This window comes from Mauremys mutica, chromosome 1 (assembly GCF_020497125.1).
Source record: "Mauremys mutica isolate MM-2020 ecotype Southern chromosome 1, ASM2049712v1, whole genome shotgun sequence".
Lineage (NCBI taxonomy): Eukaryota > Metazoa > Chordata > Testudines > Geoemydidae > Mauremys > Mauremys mutica.
The window spans coordinates 39,174,988-39,190,996 of NC_059072.1; the positions used below are offsets into that span (position 1 = coordinate 39,174,988).

The following is a 16,009-nucleotide window of genomic DNA, read 5'->3' on the forward strand; positions in this document are numbered from 1 at the left end:
CTGCTCTGAAGACAGAATTATCAGTTTTCTCGTGGGCTTTTCTACAGTGCTCATCGCTATAGCATCTGACTGCTTCAGAAACATGACTATTTTCACAACACTCCTGTGAGATGAGGAGGTATTACTAGAGGATTGCACTTGCACACTTTGTAGCTTTTGTGGGTGGAATTTATTACACATGCTGGGGCTCTTGCATTCCTCTATTCCACTCCACAAGCTCCCTGTGTGCCACCCTTCTATCTCCCTCTATGTCAGGGACTCCCTGCCTGTCCCTGCAATCTCTTCCCTAACATGGGTTCTGAGTGCTCCCCATTGTCCCCTCCACCCATACCAGGGTCGTCCCCCCACCCCAATCCTGCCCCAGATACACTGGAAGGCTTTAATAGGAGACATCAACCAGTTGTTTGATCTCCAGACAACTGCAGAGCTGCTTGACGCTGTGGTTGTGCTAACCAGATAGCAGGGTCTCCAGGTATCCCCCATTTTCCCTCTTTTCATTTTCTAACTTCCCTCAAAATCAATAGGTTTCTATCCACTGATACCTGGAACACTCCCTGCAACTTTGGGATTGGAAGTGGCATTCACAAATTATCACATTTCAGACAAACACAAAAATGCCATAAAGTTGAGTGTAAGGCCTTCACAAGCTTGGCCATTTATTCCAATTTATCAATAGGGAACTGAGGCACAGAGAAATTAAAGTCACAAGTATCCACTAACTTTGGATGCCCAATTTCAGACCCTAAGATCTGATTTTTCAGAGTATTTAGCATTATATAGCACCGCTCCCACTGACTTCAGCTACAGCCAAGTGCTCAGCACTTCTGCAAGTTAGACACCAGTGTATCAAGTTGGACACTCAGAAATGAGGAACAGTGTATCAGTGACCATCTGTGAAAAGTTGGGTGTAGGTGACTTGCTCAGCATCACAGGGGAACTCTGTGGTTGAGGCAAGAATAGAATCCAGTTCTCCAGTTCAACCTCAAATGGCCTTTATCATGAGACCATCCTATTTCTTCCTGCAGTTTCCTGCCTCATTCATTAGACAGCTTCCAATTTCTGCAAAAAAATGAGGCAGGGGCCCTACAGACAGGGGCGGCTCCAGGCACCAGCACACCAAGCGCGTGCTTGGGGTGGCAAGCCACTGGGGGTGCTCTGCCAGTCGCCGCAAGGGCGGCAGGCAGGCTGCCTTCGGCGGCATGCCTGCGGAGTGTCCGCTGGTCCCGCGGCAATCCGTCAAAGGCAGCCTGCCTGCCGTGCTTGGGGAAGCAAAATACCTAGAGCCGCCCCTGCCTACAGACAACAGTCTCATTCACTACAGAACCCACTGGCTCCCAGTGCCAATCTCCCTCCCTGGGCTCTTCATCCAATCTCAGTCTCCTGCTCCCTGGGGCTCCTTCTTTGCCCAGCCAGTTCCAATTCTCCCCCTGCACGTCAGCTCCCTATCGGATTTGTCTACCCTACTCCCACCACTGTTCCCCCCAGGTCCCTGTCTCCTTGACCAGCTACTCCCAGTCTCCCCATCATCTCTAAGAAGTCTCTCCTGAGCATGTCCAAACTTCAATTTTTCAAAGGGTTAGAACTTGGCCATATATGGGCAGATTTTCATAGGGACAGCACAAGGCACAATCCTGATACAAAGCCCACCACCTTGCCAAAATTCAAGTCTCTATTCCAAACCACAGGGATGCTAGACCTTCTCAAAGAAGAAGTCACCAGAGTGTTTTTAAGATGGGCAAAACTATTTTTTTCCTAACCTTGTTCTCAGAAATGGCCGAATCATTTTAGCTGAAACTCTCCCCCAAAAATGCAGCCTGAGGCAAAGAAGCTTGAACATCTGGCATGGAAAATTTCAGCCCAAACAATTAAAGTTTTGAAAAGTTACAAACTGAAAATAGGGCCTTAAAATAGGAAGTGAAGGGCAGTCTTAATTATTGCTGCTGTTACTGGTACTACCTATAATATTCTGTGCCAGGAATCATGCCTTTTCATTGGTTGTTTGAGATTAGACTAGAGATATTAATGTAGAGAAAGCACTGTCTGTTGGCCAGAGCAAAAGACAGATTCCTGGGTTCTATTCCTGGCTCTATCACTGACTTGCAATGTTACTATTTACCATTACTAACTGCTTGGGTTTATATATGAACTTCCCCTCACAGACATATTATAGCCTAATTGTCCATTATAAAGTATTTTACTCCTACCTCTGAAGCAGCTGATATGAAAACTGTTACAGACAGCTTACCTTGCTAAATGGACCACTGGCCTGATCTAGTCTGATCATTTCTATGTTCCTATCACCTTGTGAAGTCACTTAACTGCTATGTGACTCAGTTTCCCCAACTGTATAATGGAAATAATTATGCTGACCTGCCTCCAGCAGTGTTGAGGCTTAGTACATTATTATTTGTAAATAGCTTTACGTTTGTTGGATGAAAGGTGCTACAGATGTATAAACTACTTGCACCAGAAAAAGGGATGAGTCATACAATATGATTAATGGGATGTCAGGTCAGGCTAAGCCTGGTATTGTAATGAGCGTAGATGGTACTACCTGCAGCTCATCAAACCCACTGCCTTGTAGGTAGCCCGGGAGGGCATAAAGCTAAGAAACACCCCTGACAGAAAAGCCCCACTGCCTTGTGGGTGAATTCGGGAGAATGTAAGGCTATGAGAGCAAACTCAGACAGAAAATCAGGAATGGAGCCCCTAAGGTGTCAGGTAATAATATTTTAGTATCTTTCCGACAACTCCTGCAGCTGATCGGGTACCAGATGTATTGGTTCTTCTGCTCCTCTGGATATTACCAGTGATGCCGAGAGTGGGGTCCTGATGCATAGGCAACTCAGGGCCTCCATATCATCTGCCCAGGCTTGCACCTTGGAGAAGTACTTCAGCTTCACCTCGAGCATCAACACAACGTGGGAGACAGTAGTCACCGGTTCTTACTTGACTGGCGTAGAGTTGAGTGCCAGGGGTGTCCCCGATGATGGAAGAGATCATCGTATCTCACTGGATAACAACCACCCGCCATAAAACTGGGCAGCCCCCAGACAATAGGGTGTTGTCCTGCTACTGGCTGCCTGCTTCAATGGGTGCTTAGAGCTTAGAATTTTATAACTTGACAAGTGGACTGTAACCAACACACCAGGCAAATCAAGTAAAAGAAAGAAAACATCATTAAAGATAGGTGCTAGAACATTTGCACCATAACAACTGGATTATCTGAGGACCTTCAGCAAATCAACGATGGATGTGTAAAAGTTCTGTGATCAATGACGAGCTGAAACAACTTAATGTGGATATCACATCCCTCCAAGAAACATGGCTACCATCAAGCGGATCTCTCAGGGAAAAAGACTACGCATTTTTCTGGCACAGGAAAAACGCTGAAGAAATGCAAGGGCATGGGGTGGGATTTGCCAACAAGAACTCACTTCTATGGATGATTGAGCCACCTACAAATGGATCAGAAAGAATTTTGGCACCATGCTTGTTCACATCTGAGGACCCAGTCAACCCTGCGAGTGTGTATGCCCCAACATTCTCCTCGTCTTCTGACCAGCTAAACAGCACCATCGGCAGGATTCCAAAACATGAATATGTTTTCCTGCTAGGGGACTTCAGCACAAAGTGAGGAGCTGATCATGAAAATGGACCAACTGTCTTGGTCAACACATAACTGGTAAGATAAATGGAAATGGTCAGAGACTGCTAGAATTTTGTTCCTACTACGACCTTTGTGTACCATACTCATTCTTCCAGACAAAGCCACAACACAAAGTATCTTGGAAACATCCCTGATCTTGCCACTGGCACCAACTGGATCTTATCCTCACAACCTTATGTAATCTTTCTGCCAGGTGGAGCCAACAGCAACCAGGGCTGGGTTCAATACCTTTTCAACAATACAACACAGAACCGGCTCGAGCCCCCACTCAGTAACCTGGGAAAATTACACACCATCCCTGGGCACCTGATAGGCAATACTTCCCCACTCACAAGCACAGAGTCTGAGTGTAGAAAAGAAACTTTTAATGAAAGGAGGGAAGTCACCTGACATTAATTAGGGAAAATGCCACAAGCAGGATTCACAATCATAAAACTGTGAGCAGGACACCCACCCCAGAGTGCCTGGGGCAGTGCCTTCTACCTCATGCTCTTGAGTTCTACAACCAAAAGTTCCTTTACCTGTGACCTTCTCTGCTCCCTCACCATACCCCACTCACAGTGGTTGTCTTTGGTCAGTGAGGACCCAGGGTTCAGAGGTGCATCTGTGTGAGATCACCTCCCATCCGGGGAAGAAGGTACCTTGCTTGCTCAACCATGTGAGAACTTGCTCTGGCTGGCTGCCTCACCAGCCACCATTCCTCTCCGCTGGCAACATCAGAAACATGTATGATGGGCTCAAAAAAGCTTTGGGTCCAATTTCAAGGAAGACAGCCTGAGTCATTCTGAACAGACTTCAGACCCTTGCAAACATAATCTATCCTGAAGCGGCTTCAGAACAGAACTGAAAGGTCTACTATCAACATAACCTTTTGCTGAGAAACCTACAAGAGAAATGCAGAGAACAAAAAAAGCCCCTTTACACAGCCTTCATCGAGCTTACAAGGCTTTTGACCTTGTCAGTAGAAGTGGATTATTTGCGCTTCTAGAAAAGACTGGATGTCCCCCCTTCTCCCCAAGCTCTTAAGCATGATTCAGTTCTTCCATGAAAACATTTATGGGACAGTCCAATATGACAGCTCAGTCTCCGAGGCTTTCCAGATTCATAGCCGGGTCAAGCAAGGCTATGTACTTGCCCCAACTCTGTTTGGGATCTTCTTCTCCTTGCTACTAAAACAAGCTTTTGGTTCCTCAACTGAGGGAATCTACTTGCAGACAAGATCTGATGGAAAGCCGTTCTATCTTGCAAGACTTAAATCTAAAACCAAGACTCAGGAGGCCCTCATCCAACACCTCCTCTTTGCTGATGACACAGCAGTGACAACCCACACAGAAGTCCATCTCCAGAATCTCACAGACAATTTTTCCAAAAGCCTGCCAAGACTTCAGGCTTACCAGAAGCCTAAAAATGATTAACATAATGTTCCAAGGAGTTGAAGAAGCACCCTTCATCAAGGGATCTATTATAGACCACCTGACCAGGACAGTGATAGTGACGATAAAATTCTAAGGGAGATTAGAGAGGCTATCAAAATAAAGAATTCAATAATAGTGGGGCGTTTCAATTATCTCCATATTGACTGTGTACATGTCACCTCAGGACAAAATGCAGAGACAAAATTTCTTAATACTTTAAATGACTGCTTCTTGGAGCAGCTGGTACAGGAACCCACAAGGGGAGAGGCAACTCTCGATTTAGTCCTGAGTGGAGCGCAGGATCGGTTCAAGAGGTAACTATAACAGAATCGCTTGGAAATAGTGACCATAATGTACAACATTTAACATCCCTGTGGTGGGAAGAACACCTCAGCAGCCCAACACTGTGGCATTTAATTTCAGAAAGGGGAACTATGCAAAAATGAGGGGGTTAGTTAATCAGAAATTAAAAGGTACAGTGACTAGAGTGAAATCCCTGCAAGCTGCATGGACACTTTCCAAAGACTCCATAATAGTGACCCAACTTAAATTTATACCCCAAATTAAAAAACACAGTAAAAGACCTAAAAAAGAGTCACTGTGGCTTAACAACCATGTAAAAGAAGCACTGAGAGATAAAAAGGCATCTTTTAAAAAGTCGAAGTCAATTCCCAGTGAGGTAAATAGAAAGGAGCATAAACATTGCCAAATTAAGTGTAAAAATGTAATAAGAAAAGCCAAAAAGGAGTTTGAAGAAAGGCTAGCCAAAAACTCAGAAGGTAATAAAATGTTTTTTAAGTACATCAGAAGCAGGAAGCCTGCTAAACAATCAGTGGGGCCCCTGGATGATCGAGATACAAAAGAAGAGCTAAAAGATTATAAAGTCATTGCGGAGAAACTAAATGGATTCTTTGCTTCAGTCTTCACGGCTGAGGATGTTAGGGAGATTCCCAAACCTGAGCGGTCTTTTGTAGGTGACAAATCTGAGGAATTGTCACAGATTGAAGTGTCATAAGAGGAGGTTTTGGAATTAATTGATAAACTTAACATTAACAAGTCACTGGGACCGAGATGGCATTCACCCAAGAGTTCTGAAAGAACTCAAATGTGAAATTGCGGAACTATTAACTATGGTTTGTAACCTGTCCTTTAAATCAGCTTCTGTACCCAATGACTGGAAGACAGCTAACGTAACGCCAATATTTAAAAAGGGCTCTAGAGGTGATCTCGGCAATTACAGACCAGTAAGTCTAATGTCAGTACCGGGCAAATTAGTTGAAACAATAGTAAAGAATAAAATTGTCAGACACATAGAAGAACATAAATTGTTGGGCAAAAGTCAACATGGTTTCTGTAAAGGGAAATCATGTCTTACTAATCTATTAGAGTTCTTTGAAGGGGTCAACAAACATGTGGACAAGGGGGATCCAGTGGGCATAGTGTACTTAGATTTCCAGAAAGTCTTTGACAAGGTCCCTCACCAAAGGCTCTTATGTAAATTAAGTTGTCATGGAATAAGAGGGAATAAGAGGGAAGATCCTTTCATGGACTGAGAACTGATTAAAAGACAGGGAACAAAGAGTAGGAATAAATGGTAAATTTTCAGAATGGAGAGGGGTAACTAGTGGTGTTCCCCAAGGGTCAGTCCTAGGACCAAACCTATTCAACTTATTCATAAATGATCTGGAGAAAGGGGTAAACAGCGATGTGGCAAAGTTTGCGGACGATACTAAACTGCTCAAGATAGTTAAGATCAAAGCAGACTGGGAAGAACTTCAAAGAGATCTCACAAAACTAAGCGATTGGGCAACAAAATGGCAAATGAAATGGTTAAATGTAAAGTAATGCACTTCGGAAAAAAATAACCCCAACTAGACATACAATACAATGGGGGCTAATTTAGCTACAACTAATCAGGAAAGAGATCTTGGAGTCATCATGGATAGTTCTCTGAAGACATCCACGCAGTGTGCAGCGGCAGTCAAAAAAGCAAACAGGATGTTAGGAATTATTAAAAAGGGATAGAGAATAAGATGGAGCATATCTTATTGCCCTTATATAAATCCATTGTATGCCCACATCTTAAATACTGCATACAGATGTGGTCTCCTCATCTCAAAAAAGATATACTGGCATTAGAAAAGATTCAGGGAAGGGCAACTAAAATGATTAGGGGTTTGGAATGGGTCCCATATGAGGAGAGATTAAAGAGACTAGGACTTTTCAGCTTGGAAAAGAGGAGACTAAGGGGGGATATGATAGAGGTATATAAAATCATGAGTGGTATGGAGAAAGTGAATAAGGAAAAGTTATTTACTTGTTCCCATAATATAAGAACTAGGGGCCACCAAATGAAATTAATGGGCAGCAGGTTTAAAACAAATAAAAGGAAGTTCTTCACACAGTGCACAATCAACATGTGGAACTCCTTCCTGAGGAGGTTGTGAAGGCTAGGACTATAGCAGGGTTTAAAAGAGAACTAGATAAATTCATGGAGGTTAAGTCCATTAATGGCTATTAGCCAGGATGGGTAAGGAATGGTGTCCCTAGCCTCTTTTGTCAGAGGGTGGAGATGGATGGCAGGAGAGAGATCACTTGATCATTACCTGTTAGGTTCACTCCCTCTGGGGCACCTGGCATTGGCCACTGTCAGCAGACAGGATATATTCTTTACCTCTCAGGGGCACATACCCAGGGTCTCTTGAGACTGAAGGATGCCTACTACTACTATATAAATGCTTTTATAATAATGTTCTTGTATTAAATTAATCCTCTACTTACCAGTTATTTAACTACATAGGCATCTTTAGGTGTTACTAAATACTCTTAACAACTAGGCATTGGGAATCAGAATGAGTACAAGCACAATTGTAATTATCCATACAATGGCTTAATTGAAACAAATGAGGAGAGGAGTTCATCGGTAATACAAATTGGAGTGTGCAGGAAGGGATGCCATTTACATTACAGCAAATGTTCCTGAAGCTGAAAGAATGGGACCCCTCATTTTTCTTGTGCTGGGGTTAGAATCACTAGCACAGAGGTAGCACTTCCTTCCCTTTAGGACAAACACGGATCCACGTCATAGAAGAGTCCATTCTCAGCTTTTCTGCTTTACTCTCTGGACTTCCTAATGTCTGATCAAAAAATGGCATAGTAGGTTTGCATGTTTATTGTCCTTCAGAGACTCTAGATAACATGTTCAGGTTACAGGAAAAAGAAGATTTATTTCCTAACATCCAGATCTGCAAATTTAACCTACTTACCAGCAAGAGGCTCATCTGGCCCTCAGTACTACAGCCCTTGTAAACCCCTTTTCTTCTTTTCTCAAAATCAGAGACTAAAAGTGAAAATCTGCATGATCAGTTCTGATAATTTAGTGTTGATTATTGTTATGAGAAATACAAAGATTAAAAACATGATAGGACATTGTACATAAAAAGTTATATCCACATCTATGTGAAAACAGAAAGCTATTTAGGTACTCTACCATTCTTCCCACCATCTTCACAATCAGCATCACACTCGTCATCTGTATTGTCCTGTAAGTCACTTCTTATGGAAAGCTTTCTCTCCACCCATCCTTTTTTCCTTAAACTTCTACGAATTACTGGGTAGGGTCCACAGATGGTAAAAATTTTCTTTTCCTAAGATTGCAAGCAGATACTTTAAAATGAAAACACAGACACTGCAAAAATATTATGGTTTATCTTTTACAAGTAAGGTCTACATCAACACTAGTGCAATACCTTTGAAGCTACAAGCACTACATTTTGAAAACAAGAGGGGAAACACTGAAGATGTATTCATTGGATTTCAGTAGCCCCTACATCATCTTAGGACGGACACACACACACACACACACACACTCACTCACTCACTTTGTCCTGAAGGCAATCCTGCTGATCATTCCACAATAGCGCTAAGCAATTTCCCTCCAGTAACAAGTGGCTGGTTAGCAAAGTGGGAACACATATCACCCTGCCACTTTGGGAGAGCCAAATTAATAAAGGTGAACTGCAATGTTACAAATGAAATTTGGCTATATCGATAGATAGATAGATAGATAGATAGATGTATTTATAGCATGCAATCACCATCTTATCTAGGTGTCAAATGGATTTATGTCTTTTATCTATTCTCTGTCGCAGGGTTTGTTCCCCTCAGCCTGTAAACCCACACAGAATTCAGCAATAACAAATTCCAGTAAGAGAAGAGCAAATGTATTGTAGTTCAATGTGAAAAGGATGTATTATGACAAAACTCCGGGGGGGGGCAGTCTTTGTACAGTACTATCTGCACTATAGCCCTGTCTAAACTAGGGAGAAGGTTTTTTTTTTAAACACCAACACAGTTTTAAAAACCATTTAGCAGACAGGGTTGAACAACTTAAAAAAACTATTAGCTCAGTATCGTAAATGGAAAAACAAACCACTAAAATCTATTGTCAACACACATACCCTGATTGCCTTGTCAGCTAAAAATCTTGCCAGCTTATATTTGTCCAGTCTGGGGGAAAGAGGTTCCTCTTCTACAATTCTCTGGTTTGGTTCTAAAAAAGATAATTAAAAAAAGCTATCATGCAACAGGAACTGTAACCAAAGAAACAATTAATACATAGAAATAGAGGACCATCTTTTGCAGTGCTCACTCATTTCTAGTCCCAGATTTACACCCTGAAATACTCAGCACCATGATGCCTAACTTCTATAAAATCCCTCAAACAATAACGTGATCCACAAAGCCTGAGTTAGGCTCCCGATACAATGCAGGGGAGAGATAGCACCTAAGAATGTGATCTGCAAAAGTCAGCATGCTAAACACCTAACCTAGCCAATGGGAGATGCTGAGGAGAGGGTGTATGCAGGGCCGTCCTTAGGCATACGCAGCAGCACAGGGCACCATGAAATTTGGAGCCCCAAGTTGCCCCAAATTTCATGGTTCCCTAGGCAGCTGCGTGCTGCATATGCAGCAGCACCAGCCCCGGCGACCAGCCCTATCCCTCAGCCGGCCCCCTCTGTGGGGCCCCGGACAACTCCCTCCGCCCTGCCTCTTACCCTTCCCCCCTGCTCTGCTCCTGGTCCGCCCCCATTCCACCTCTTCCCCCAGTGACCCTGCACTCACCGGCAGTGGCGAGAAGCAGAGCTGCCCGTCCCCAGCCTGCTCCACTTCCCTTGCCCAGGCCCCAGCCATGTCACTCAGGTTGGGGAAAGGCGCATCCCTGGCTCTCACCAGCGGCAGGAAGCAGAGTGCCATGGCTGGGAGCTGGCAGAGTAGAATGGGCCGGGGCCGGGCTGCTCCGCTTCCCGCCACTGCCGGTGAGTGGCCGGAGGGATCCCTTCTCCCAAGCCCCTTCCCCTGAGCGACACAGCTGGGCCCAGGGCAAGGGAAGCAGACTAGGCTGCTCCCAGCCCCCCACTAATCCCCTGGGCCACTCTGGGTCTGTGTGGCCCCCAATTTGCCCCCCCCCCCACAGCTCCTGCCTACCAGACCCTGGGTATGGGGAGGCCTGGGGCCCCGCACAGCCCTCCCGTGGGGGAGCTGCATTGGGCTAGGGACGGCCCTGGGTATGTGCTAAGCTATCATGGACTATCTCTGCTAGCAATCCACAGATGGGAACCCCTCTGCTAGAGACAAGTGGCTTAGGTGCCTAAGCTGTTTATTGTGAGAATGAGTTATGAATCTGATCCCACCTTACACCACACAAAATGGACAGTGGTAGGGATCAGAGTCAGTGGACCAGAGAGACTCTAGGCTGCTGCTTATGGCACCCACCTGAGAAGTGGGAGACCCAGGATCCGGGAGACCCAGGGTCCAGTCCCCCTGCTCCAATAACTATTTAAGTATTTACCGAAAATGAAACAGCTTCAATAGGAGAGAGTGAGAGCTCCACATCAGAATATCCTATGGCTTAGTAGTTAGAGCACAGTCCTAAAAGACGTGAGACTCCCCTCTTCAAATCCTTTACCCCAATCCCCCCGACAGACTGGGGAATTGAACCCCCATCTCCCTCACACCAGGTTGGTGGTCTAACCACTGGGCTAAAAGTTATAAAGGAATGGGGGGGGCACCTCCACCACAGGCCAGATTTTGAGTGGCATGTGAGCACTCCTACCAGATCAGACCTTTTAGGCAAGATAAGTGCTCTTTCCCTGGTTTGTGGCTCGCACTAGGGCTTAGTCAGAACAGGTTTCTGGGCGCCTAGAGTGAGGCAGCAGCATGCATGTCCAGAGGCAGAAACTTAGGCACCTAGGAAACTTTTACCCTGAAAGCTTAGGCACTGCGTGAGTTTGGGTGCCTGTGGGGTTAGGTGCCAGCCAACTGTGGGTTTTGTGGATCACAGTGGAGTCTAAAAATAGGACTTGGGCACCTAAACCCCAGAATTAGGCACCTAACTACTTTTGTAGCTCTGATCACTTATCAAACATTTTCGGGTTGTAGGCAGACACTAATTCTTACCTATTTCCTAAATAAAGAACCAATCCAGCAAATACTTAGGTACATGTGTAACTTTAGTCATCTCAGTAAGGTGCTTCAGTGTACACAGGAACAGGGCTAACCTTTGCTTTCTAACTATTATAAATAAAGTGCCAACTATCTCCATTTGCCCCTCAACCTAGCCATCATTCATTGGCTGATCTTTTTTTACAGCTATTGTGGCAGAAGTGAGACTGAGGAAGGAGTGAGTAGTGGCCTTATGGATCAATTCAGGAAACGAATTCCACATCTAAAGGGCTGCTTGGAAGAAGGTGCACAGACATTGTGCAAGAAGCTGACAGGTGGACAAAGCTGGCATTGTTGGCGGTGTGGGGGGCGTTATGCAATCCAAAAAAGAGCAGACAAGTATGGAGGAGACAAGTTGCAAAGGGAACCTGAATTTGATACAATGAAATGGGGAAACCAATGAAGCTATTAAAAGAGGAGGACGATATAGTCAAAGAGACGGGCAAGAAAGGTGGCCTTAGCAGCAGTATTTTGAATGGCGTGGCAGTGGTAATGGGAGCATTAGGGAGGCCAGAGAGAAGGTGGTTATAATTGTTAGGGTAATAGATGATGAGGGCCTGAATGAGACTTAGCTTTCTGGACAGAAAGAAAAGGATGGGTTTTAGAAATATTTTGCAGGAAGAAGCTTCAAGAGAGGCTGCTGTGGACAGGATATTCCTCTGCACAGAAAAATATTACTATGGAAAAAGTAAAGACTAATGAGCTTTCTGATTAGTCTGATGATTACACCTCAGCAAAGCTTCCTTTTTCCACCAGTTCCCGCAGAGAAGAGTAACTTCCTGTGAAAACTACTTTTTCACATGAAGTCTACGAAGAAAGAAAGTAAATGTAATATGAAATGACAAAACAGACACCCCCGCCCATCCTTGTCAAGTATAATGGAAAGTGTGGTTATTCAAGGTCTGATCATGCAACCAGAATTGCATCAGTTGCATCATTCTCCCCATGAGGAGCCCTTTTGGCTTCAGTGGGACTCTGCATAGTCCACCCACGTACATCCAATCACTGGATTGAAACCTAATGGAAAGTTACGTCTGTTGAAACGTTGCCAAGATAGACTACATTAACTAAACAAGTTTCCACTGGATAGGATTCCATGCTATCAGCAGATAGGGAATTTAGGAAATGCCTTGGCCTTTTTAAATAGCTTTAAAAGCCTGGTCCTTATGGCCAAATCCAATATCCAATGATTTCTGTGGGCTTTGTATCAGGCTTTTAATGAGAAGAAAGTACTGCACTTTTATATATACCCATTTGTTTTAATGATCTTGTGCAAATATTCAGTTGTAATATTACTTTTGGAAACCTTTAATGCTGTTTTGTAGTTATTTTTGCTAAAAAATCTAGCATTTTCATTAATAAAACACAGCATAGTGTGAATTTAGTCACAGCTGAGAATCAGCTTGCTGTACAAATGTGTGTGAAAATGTTTAAATTAGGAAATACCAACATTAAGGTACTGAACAGCCACAGACTTACCAGGAAGCAATCCCTGGTGGCAGCAAACTGTGGGAAAACATTTGTTGACACCAAGTTTTGGGATTTTCAGGGAAGGGAGGTTGGTTCTTATCATTCCTATCAAAGAGAAGAGACAGTTTCCAAAATACAGAACTAGAGAAGTTATCTGAAATTGATAAGACTCGATGTTGTAAGTGAGTTAATAACAAAAATAGCCATAAAGAGTCAAGGAAGAAATAGTTAAAAGCTCCAGTTATGATACAAGCTTTCTAATTAAAATGAAATGAAGTTGATACTAGAAACCCTTGGTGGAATTAATTTCTTCTATGATTCCAATTACCCATTTCCATCAATGGAAGGAACTGGTTAATTAATATATGTGAGTTTATTTCATGGTGGGGAAAAATAATTTTCTCTATAGATTAATAAATTCTTTTAATTTAGGTATATAAATTATCGCCATAAGACATCACTCAAAGGAAATGTATTAAAGACAGTTCTCAAGGATCTGATTCTGAAAAGTACTGAGAGCCAAATGCAGTTAATGCAAGATTAAGAGTAGCTAATCCTTTATATTCTACAAGAAATGAGCAAAAAACTATGTGAGTTAAGGAAGGAAGGAAAACTGGCTCACCAGCATGTTTCCTTTTCTCCTAACCCTGCAGTAATCTCTCCCTTGGGAATCCACATTAGCAGAGAGAGTGGGGTTGAAAGTAGACATAGGATGACTGGCGGCTCTCCACCAGATTTTCCACATAAAAATCCCACAAGCTAGATTTAGTAAATTATTCCTTTGCACTATGGAATTCCTCACCTTGGTGATATAGTTCTGGACAGACATAGTTGGAGGAGACTGTAACACAGCTCCTGCAAGAACCTAAATATGCTTTCCAGGGACTGCAACAAACCAGAAGTGCAAGGTGTGGATGGCTCTTGTGCCAAATGGATCCCTAAACTCTGCATACGTCTTGGGAGATCTAACAGTTTAAGGGTAAAATCTCCAGTTTCTTCCACGAAGGGAAAAACTCTGCCACAGCTCCACTGCTCTAACACCTCCCCATCCTCCTCCTCAACCCCAAACTGGAAGAATTCCATGGATACCCAACAGTTGAAGATTTCAGAGTTTCCACCTCCCTAGTCACAAATAACCAGAGCAGGGAAGAATGGAACCCTAAATGTATCATGTGACTGAATCTTACTCTATGTCTGTTGCTCTGGGCTACTGCTGGTTTGAAATGTCTATATAAAGATGTCTTTGCATTAGGAATAATGTCTTATATATAATTTTGTAGATTTTATTTAAAAAACTCAGTAGACTTCATAACATACAGCAATGATCCAGTGAAACAAATCTGTAGTTTTAATTAGGCATTGAAATTAAATCATTAACAATTCCAACTATACATTTTATTTCCTAAAAAGGTATCCTATAGAAATATTACATCCTGATCATTAGAGACCACATAATCCCAACCTTCGACTTATCTTTTTTAAAGAACATAAGTTGTCCCATAAGCAGAAAGTCTAGATAGGCAATGGACATTGAAAAGACACTGTGTGGGGTAATTCATCTCTGAACAAGTGCTAGCTGAGGGATATGTCCTATTCTCAGACTAAGGGATCTTTTGTTAGAAAGAGATTATGAAAAAGATTAATTATATATTGATATTTTATAGCTGTCATCTGACTTTAGCAAAAGTTTGATTAAAAATTCATGTGCAAATACAAACTGTTTTCTTCTTCTTTTTTTCCTTCATCACTTAAACCCAGTGGGAGCAGTCTTCTTTCTGCATGGATCTGATTCATCATGATATATTAAGCTGTGTCATTGTTACTTCACTCTTTGGGTATTTGCCCTGCAAATTTAGAGAGAGAAGATCATTCAATTTGTTGTCATATGCTTCCATGCTACATTTTCTCTATCTCTTATTATTTTTCAATATTAAAGGGACAACACCAACTTAAAAACACACACTCTTCTTTTTGCGGATGCTTTTCCTACCATAGTATTGTTCACTGTACGTAAGTGATGGGAAATGGCTATAGAAGTTATGCCAAACCAAAAGTATGCAACCGATATGCAGTCCTCCTAACTAGCATGGAATAAAGAAAGGTTGGGTCTATAAAAAGGTCAGAGTTTCTGTAATAACGCAGGCAGTTTCAGCGATGGTCTCCCAAACACACCTGTGCCCCTCAGCGATTGGACCTATATAGCCTGTGTCTGAACTGCACTGTCCGCCTGTGAAGAGCAGGAGCTACTAGGGGCAGGGACTTGACTTTTGGCTGATCCTAAACGTGAAGAGTTGTAGAGTGTCAGCGAGGGCAAGTCACCCTTACAGAGGGGCAGAGGGAGTTCCCAGGCCAGGCTGAGCACACTAGGTGGCCTGTGTAACCAGCCTTTGGGGTCCTCCCTGGCAGAGAGCGCGGGACCGACTCAGGCTGTTCTAAGGGGGAACCTGAACTCAGAAGTAACTTCCGTGGCCCCTAGGAACCTACTGAGCGGGGCTTGGCGAGCACCCACCTTACCCTCTGGGAGCAGCTGCTTTCCCCGGGGCTGCAGGCCCTTCCCCTCCCCGGCTGCCAGCGCGTGGCCATTGTGACCTTCACGGGCAGCCCGGGCGCTGAGCCACTCGGGATAAGGGCGGCGGAGGGGCGCCGCCGCCCCGGCGCCCGGGGGAGGGTCACAAAGGGTCGTTCCCCGGCTCAACCAGCGGCCTGGCGGTTACCGAGCATGCGCCAGCTCCCTGGGCTCGCCCGCAGTGACATCGGCCGAAGCTGGTGCGCTCGGGTGGCCGCTGCTCGACTTGCGGGGGCAGGGTGAGCCCTGCTGCGGCCCGGGCTGCGCAGGGGAGCGCTGGGCCGAGCCGCGCGTGTTGCACACTGACTGCACGGAAGGACCACACACGTGGAGGCAGGGGACGGAGGGAGGTGGAGCAGCAAAAACAGGAGTTCCCCGCCACCA

The 16,009-nt window shown here is 44.2% G+C and overlaps 1 protein-coding gene across 12 annotated transcripts in view; it reads right to left on the reverse strand.

Annotated features, from left to right (window-relative positions):
• TTLL8 (tubulin tyrosine ligase like 8) overlaps positions 1-16,009 on the reverse strand; it is a 62,128-nt gene that overhangs the window by 43,724 nt on the left and 2,395 nt on the right. For 2 of the 12 annotated variants that reach the window (XM_045030916.1, XM_045030861.1), the window contains exons 1-5: positions 15,574-15,731; positions 14,778-14,903; positions 13,069-13,164; positions 9,546-9,637; positions 8,576-8,732 (exon numbers count right to left, since the gene is read on the reverse strand). In XM_045030916.1, the coding sequence (XP_044886851.1) occupies positions 8,576-8,732; positions 9,546-9,637; positions 13,069-13,164; positions 14,778-14,856 (424 nt within the window). In that variant the 5' untranslated portion in view covers positions 14,857-14,903; positions 15,574-15,731. Of the gene's footprint in view, positions 1-8,575; positions 8,733-9,545; positions 9,638-13,068; positions 13,165-14,773; positions 14,904-15,231; positions 15,509-15,568; positions 15,732-16,009 lie in introns of those variants that run through there. The other 10 variants (XM_045030876.1, XM_045030890.1, XM_045030868.1 and 7 more) reach the window with 9 other exon arrangements.